This window comes from Schistocerca nitens, chromosome 11, assembly GCF_023898315.1.
Source record: "Schistocerca nitens isolate TAMUIC-IGC-003100 chromosome 11, iqSchNite1.1, whole genome shotgun sequence".
NCBI lineage: Eukaryota > Metazoa > Arthropoda > Insecta > Orthoptera > Acrididae > Schistocerca > Schistocerca nitens.
The window spans coordinates 66,758,446-66,766,357 of NC_064624.1; the positions used below are offsets into that span (position 1 = coordinate 66,758,446).

A 7,912-nucleotide genomic window follows, 5' to 3' on the forward strand; every position below is an offset into this window, starting at 1 on the left:
ACCTTTAAATTCTATTTTTTTCCATACAGGTTTGCAGCGATCAATATAGAGTGCGTAATAAGGAGCAAGCACTCTGCAGACCTTGGTCCAACCTAAAAATCACTCTGTCTCGTTCTGCAACGAGCAGCACGTACTTGTGCCGACAGTGAAAATAGCTCATGCTACACTATGTGATCAAAAGTATCCGGACACCTGGCTGAAAATGACTTACGAGTTCGAGGCGTACTCCATCGATAATGTTGGAATTCAATATGTTATTGCCCCACCCTTAGCCCTGATGACAGCTTCCACTGTCGCAGGCATACGTTCAATCAGGTGCTGGAACATTTCTTGGAGAATGGCAGTCCATTCTTCACAGAGTGCTACATTGAGGAGAGTTAAGGACGTCAGCCAGTGAGGCCTGGCACGAAGTCGGCGTTCCAAAAGATCCCAAAGGTGTTCTATAGGATTCAGGTCAGACTCTGTGAAGGCCAGTCAATTACAGGCATGTTACTATTGTGTAACTACTCCGCCACAGGCCGTGCATTATGAACAGGTGCTCGATCGTGTTGAAAGATGCAACCGCCATCCCCGAATTGCTCTTTAACAGTGGGAGGAGACAAGACGGTGCTTTAAACATCAATGCAGGCCGGTACTGCGATAGTGTCACGCAAACCTACAAGGGGTGCAAGACCCCTCCATGAAAAACACAACCACGCCATAACATTACCACCTCCGAATTTTACTGTTGGCACTACACACGCTGGCAGATGACGTTCACGGGGCATTCACCACACGCACGCCATGCCATCGGATCGCCACATTGTGTACCGTGATTCGTCACTCAACACAACGTTTTTCCACTGTTCAATCGTCCAATTTTTACGCTCCTTACACCAAGCGAGGCGTCGTTTGGCGTAATGTGTGTCTTATGAGCAGCCGCTCGATGATGAAATCCAAGTTTTCTCACCTCTCGCCTAACTGTCATAGTTCTTGCAGTGGATCCTCATGCTGTTTTGAATTCCTGTGCGATGGTCTGGATAGATGTCTGCATATTACACATTACGACCCTCTTCAACTATCGGCAGTCTCTGTCAGTTAACAGACGAGGTCGACCTGTAAGCTTTGTGCTGTATGTGTCCCTTCACGTTTCCCCCGTACAGACATATGACACAAGTGACACCCAATCACCTGACCACGTTCGAAGTCCATGAGTTCTGAAGAGCGCCCCATTCTGCTCTCTCACGATGCCTAATGACTACTGAGGTCGCTGATATGGAGTACCTGGCAGCAGCTGGCAGTACAATGCACCGCATATGAAAAACGTATGTTTTGGGGTGTGTCAGGATACTTTTGATCACATAGTGTATGTATACAGTCAATCAGCCCTTCCTTGAGACCTGCATAACAACTGGTTGTACACATGCATTTTAACAGAACTTATATCTGCAAATAAGGATGCATTGGTTAGGTGCCAAAACAGAATACGTAGCTGCAAAAAGATTTTCCCTAGATGATTTTGTTTGTTAATTTGCTTATAAATGTGGATCATATTTGATGAACCTGTTTCACGAAGGTGAAAAAAATGGCTCTGAGCACTATGGGACTCAACTGCTGTGGTCATAAGTCCCCTAGAACTTAGAACTACTTAAACCTAACTAACCTAAGGACAGCACACAACACCCAACCATCACGAGGCAGAGAAAATCCCTGACCCCGCCGGGAATCGAACCCGGGAACCCAGGCGTGGGAAGCGAGAACGCTACCGCACGACCACGAGATGCGGGCTCACGAAGGTGAAGAAACGGCTGTGGGATACCTGCACATGGCATCTGTAGCTGTCAATAAAGGAAAGTTTCAGAGTATAGAGATCATTGAGGAAATTCTTTTGGTTCAAATGATTCAAATGGCTCTGAGCACTATGGGACTTAACTGCTGAGGTCAGCAGTCCCCTAGAACTTAGAAGTACTTAAACCTAACTAACCTAAGGACATCACACACATCCATGCCAGAGGCAGGATTCGAACCTGCGACCGTAGCGGTCGCGCGGTTCCAGACTGCAGCGACTAGAAACACTCGGCCACTCCAGCCGGCAAACTCTTTTGGAAAGGATATCATAATATATTAATGTCTGCAGACTTATAGGGACGTACATATACAGATTTTGGAGAACAGATGAACGCCTTGTTCATACATACCTGTTTTCTGCTGGTGGCTCTACAATCAGAGGAACTAAGTCCAGCAACTCCTGTGGGTATCTCTGCTTTGCATCTTTCCAGCTCTGTGTCAGCACCACCTGGTGGGTGTGGTCCTTTACAAACGCAGTGACAGCCTGCAGGAGTCTGGGGCAGGAGTGCCTCAGTGCGAGCACACCCAGAGCTGCTGCGTTCTCCAGTTCCAGCTGTGCGACCACCTGCTGCTCGCATGTGTCCTTCAGATCTGACAACTCGTAAGTACTGGCAGCTTCCAGCAGTTGGGGGGCCATGTTGGGATGTTGGGGGGCCTCGAGGGTGTACATGTAGGACAGTAGTAGTCTCAGCACTGGACCCTCCACGTTTTCCACCTTGACCTCTACCTCGTTGTTGCCGAACATTGACCTGAATACTGAGCTCCTCTTCTCCAGGACGGCCCTGTGTGCAGCCAGCCGCGTCTGCCCGGTCACTAAAGTCACGACGGCGCCGTCACCTGCGTCCAGCAGGGCACCCAGGTCCGTGGCGGTGGTCTCTGGAACTTCCTTCACGGCTGCCATGGTGGCTGATTCTGAAACACAGTGCGCTGCTCAGCCTATTGTCCTTACACAGAACCCTCAGTACTTGTACGGGACATAAACGGACATGTGTCAGGCAAAAGTTGGTCAATGTTGACCATCACAAGTGAATTCTAACTATAGGGTATCCTTGCTGCCTCAAATTGATGCTGCCGGTAAATAGCTCCAAATTTTGAACAACAATCTTTTAAAGAGTTCTTTTTTGTTTCAGAATAAATAGAGACCTCTTTCACTTTTATATTTTTTTCTACAAATACCAACAAGGCCAGAAAGAGCTGTGGTAGTACTTTATTCAACGAGTTATCATTCTCTTTTCTCGTTTAGCAAAACCACGCTATTTCACAACTGAAACTTGTGTTGCCCTGCTCTTAACCTTTACTGCAGTATGTTGCCTTGCTAGAGTTAGTGCCCACAGCTGACCGACCATCTGCGTTGATGCGAAATGTTTGCACAGGATAGTAGGTGCAGTTGGACTGCAGCTTCTCCTCAACTCTTCGGACATATTCCAACAGGATAACAGCACCTATGCACAGAGTGATTTATCAGAGCGGGTCATAGAGAATATGTCTTCCTTTCAACTACCATATGTGCTACAGGTTTGTAACTGATGTCACACTGCGCCAGTGTAACGCAGGGTACTGATAGAAATGAGTGTGGCCACTGTAGACATAACATCGCAGAAAATTACTCTCAATATATAAGTAGGTGAAGCATTTCCAACAGTCAGTGTGCAGCTGGACATAGGTGTAGAAACACATGGCAAAGGATTAGATATGCTGAGGTCACAGGTATTTTACCTGAAAGTGAACAAGATAGCAATTTCATGTTAAATACAGTGGATAAAGTATTGGCAAAGGCATATAACGTTTAAATATGTGACTGAAAATCAAAGTTAACTATTTTTGACAAGGGAGGAAAAGCAAAGTTTTGATTACATGTGTATGACAAGCTACTGGTACAAGATGACTCATTTTTTTTTTTTTTACGTGGGATCACTACACGTGTAAGAACCAAAGATGAAATAGGAAGCACAGTTTTCCAAGTCGATAGAGCCTAATATAAATAGAAAAAACGTATTACTCTTTAAAAGCAACAGCCCACAAATTAGAGAAAGGTTTCTGACAGCATACGTATGTAGTGCGGCGTTGCATGGCTGTGAGACCTGAGTCAAGGGGCTGGGGAAAGCACAACACTGAATTAGTGTAAGGTGTTATCATACTGGTGCATACTGAAAATCAAACAGACCGAAAAAGTCACAAATAATGATCACCTCAAAGAGCATGACAGAAGACAAGTTCACGGAATTTTGCAAAAACAGACATAATGTCTTATGGGATAACAGCAATCAGTGATTTTACAATGTTACTTAAAATCCGTCTTCATTGCAAATTTTTTATTCATATGACCGGTTTCGGTTCATTCAGAACCATCTTCAGATCTGTAACAATAATGATACTAATTTACTATTTCACGGAAGCAAATCTTTTTCATCCTATCTAATCAACATCAAATGTACCAGAACGTACCTGATATTTCAGTTACAGGAGTAACCCGTCCAAATCCAGCAACTTTCACATGCTGCATCACATAACATTGGTTGGCAGAGTGCACGTCATTTATATTAGTTATAACACTATTACCGACAGGTGGCGTCTGTTACATTTGTTACATTCCATTTGCACATACTGTATTCAGTAGATTTTTTTATTATTAAAAATACTTAATTAAAATATGTAGATGTCAAGTTTGGACAAGAAGAGAATAGAAGCTTTCGAAATGTGGTGCTACAGAAGAATGTTGAAGATTAGATGGGTAGATCACATAACTAATGAGGAGGTATTGAATAGGATTGGGGAGAAGAGAAGTTTGTGGCTCAACTTGACCAGAAGAAGGGATCGGTTGGTAGGACATGTTTTGAGGCATCAAGGGATCACAAATTTAGCGTTGGAGGGCAGCGTGGAGGGTAAAAATCGTAGAGGGAGACCAAGAGATGAATACACTAAGCAGATTCAGAAGGATGTAGGTTGCAGTAGGTACTGGGAGATGAAGAAGCTTGCACAGGATAGAGCAGCATGGAGAGCTGCATCAAACCAGTCTCAGGACTGAAGACCACAACAACAATAACAACAGATGTCAAGGTTAAAATCTGTACTTATCAGAATTAAAAAACCGTAAAATTATCATTTTTATACGATCTAAAAAAACATAGGGCGATTTATATATCTATGGTGCTGGTGTGAACTTGTTTTCCTGTACTGTCAGCTTCCGTGGTTCCCGCCATTTCGGTGTTGTGCCGCGATCCGCTCAGTCGTCTGACGTCCACCGCCGCGGGCAAGAGGGCCGCGCAGGAGGGCCCCGTCAACGACGCCAGGCGCTGCACGCGTCTTCCGGCTTCTCCACCGCGCACCATCTCTCACCCCTCGGCCTGGATCTCCACACGCAACCATTGTCATCTTAGTAAGTCGTCATAAATGCTAAAATAGGCGTTATGATTGAATTCGCTTTGCTCGTTGAGGATTAAATCCAGATCTTTATTTTTGTGGGTGTATATTTCAATTTCTTCCAAAATGTTAGGAAGCCATCCCTTATGAGCTCTATGCAGGATGTCTAAATTGTGTTCATTGTTCGTGACTGAGTGCTTTGACGCAGCCATATGCGCCCCAAAAGGTGTTTTGTTTTGAGAGTAGGTGTGCTCCCTGAGTCTGGTTTCAAAGTTCCTACCAGTCTGCTCTATATATTGTTTACAGCAGTCATTACATATGATCTTATATACACCTGAACCCTGAAATTTATTCCTACTATTACATATTCTATGCCGGAGCTTCAATTTTAACTTGTTATTAGTTCGGAACCCTATTTTAACGTCGGAATTACGAAAGCATCTTTCAATTTTATCTGTAATTCTTCCATTGTAAGTGAGAGCTACATATTTTTTCTTGTTGTTCCTCTTAACCGCGACTTGACTTCCTTCTATTTGTTTCATTTGCCTCTTCTTTATCTTCCTATAAATATTCATCACATGCTTACACGTATATCCATTCGCTACGGCCACTTGTTTTAAAATACTTAACTCCTTTTCTACTTCCTGTTGTCTTAGTGGCAATCTTAGTAGCCTGTATACCATCGAATTAAAATATGCCCATTTGTATCGCGGTGGGTGACAAGAGCACTCATTGATAACTAAATCTGTACACGTAGGTTTTCTGAATATGCTAAATTCATGCTTCCCATCTTTCTTTATTAGTGTTAAATCTAAGTAATCTGTACGGTTGTCTTCTTCAAATTCCATAGTGAATCTACTTTTCGGGTGTTGAGAGCTCATTTTTTGTGCTAAGTTTTTGATATCATTTTTATCTGCTTCGTATAATAAAATGGAGTCGTCAACATGTCTCCTGTAATATACAAAATGAAACAAATACAAGACCCGTGCTGTGATAGTGCCACGCAAAACAACAAGGGGTTCTAGCCCCCTCCATGAATAACACGACTACACCATAACACCACCGCCTCCGAATTTTGCTGTTGGCACTAAACACGCAGCCAGATGACGTTCACTGCGCATTCGCCATACCCATACCCTGCCGTCGGATCGCCACATTGTGTACCGTGAATCGTCATTCCACACAACATTTTTCCACCGTTCAATCGTCCAGTGTTTACGCTCCTTATACCAAGCGAGGCGTCGTTTGGCATTTACCGGCGTGATGTGTGGCTTATGAGTAACCACTCACCATGAAATCCAACTTTTCTCACCTCCCGCCTAACTGTCATAGTACTTGCAGCAGATCCTGATGCAGTTTCGAATTCCTGTGTGATGGTCTGCATAGATGTTTGCCTATTACACATTACGACCCTCTTCAACTGTCGTCGGTCTCTGTCGGTCAACAGACGATGTCAGCCTATACGCTTTTGTGCTATTCGCATCCCTTCACGTTCCCAATTCACTACCACAATGGAAGCAGTGGGGCTAGGGATATTTAGGGGTGTGGAAATCTCACTACAGATGTGTGACACAAGTGACACCCAATCACCTGACGACGTTCGAAGTCCGTGAGTTCCGCAGAACGCCCCATTCTGCTCTCTCATGATGTCTGACGACTATTGAGGTCACTGATATAGAATATGTGGCAGTAGGTGGAAGCATAATGTACGTAACTTGAAAAATGTATGTTCTGGGGGTGTTCGGATACTTTTGATCACTCAGTGTATGTAAATGGGACAGGAGGTCCCCAGGAGGTGCCCAGGCTACAAGAGTGCAGACTGGACTACTATAATTTACTACCCTTTATTTTCTTCTGTTCTACTTCAAGCCAAAACATATATTTTCCAATTCTGGGAGCGTAAACCAGTGGCTGAAATACTATGTGTGTTAGCGCTTCAGTCTGGAACCGCGCGACCGCTACAGTCGCAGGTTCGAGTCCTGCCTCGGGCATGGATGTGTGTGATATCCTTAGGTTGGTTAGCTTTAAGTAGTTCTAAGTTCTAGGGGACTGATGACCTCAGATGTTGAGTCCCATAGTGCTCAGAGCCATATTTTGAACTACGCGTGCTAAGCAAGAAAGCATAAGGCATCGGCAAAACTTGGACACTGAGACTGTGAACCTGTCGCAGTCAGCAATCTGACGGAAACTATTGTCTACATTACTGCCTTTCAGGGCTGCCCCATACAGAGCTAATGAGAGAGAGGAGTTATCGACAGACAGAAGAGTACAGCCCCGCTACATGGAGAAACTGTGAACGCAAACAAGAGGAGCAGCTCTTGCAGAGCCTCTACTCACCGCAGAGCCAGGGAGGAGTGACGTCACGAAGTGAGCTCAGCACGGTAAGCTGCCCGACAGCCGCTGGACTCTTTCCGTGTAGGCAGGGACAGCGTGCCCACCCCTCGTGGTCTGCAGCTTATATGCCTGACGGCGGCCGCTGCGGCCACGTGACGTCACTCCGTCATGCACTTGTCTCACGTGTGACAGTATGGAGGTGGCGCGTGTAGGTTTATCATTTATCTGGAGTGTTTACTGCGAGATATGAGAGGCTCAATTCACGAGTGCGGTGCTCGATTAGGTTTGTGTAATCTATGAACATTCCTAAATACGTCTGGTATTGAGAAATGCAAAATATTGATTTTTTTTTGTTTCATAAGAAACTCGGCCCTAGGTGACTGAAAATTCT

The 7,912-nt window shown here is 44.7% G+C and overlaps 1 protein-coding gene across 1 annotated transcript in view; it reads right to left on the bottom strand.

Moving 5' to 3' along the window:
* The window catches only part of LOC126213188 (poly [ADP-ribose] polymerase tankyrase-1-like), a 48,225-nt gene extending 40,598 nt beyond the window's left edge, over positions 1–7,627 (bottom strand). The window contains exons 1-2 of the mRNA XM_049940814.1: positions 7,525–7,627; positions 2,178–2,739 (exon numbers count right to left, since the gene is read on the bottom strand). Coding sequence (XP_049796771.1) covers positions 2,178–2,728 — 551 coding nt within the window. The 5' untranslated portion in view covers positions 2,729–2,739; positions 7,525–7,627. The remainder of the gene's footprint in view (positions 1–2,177; positions 2,740–7,524) is intronic.
* Between the last annotated feature and the right edge of the window lie 285 nt (positions 7,628–7,912).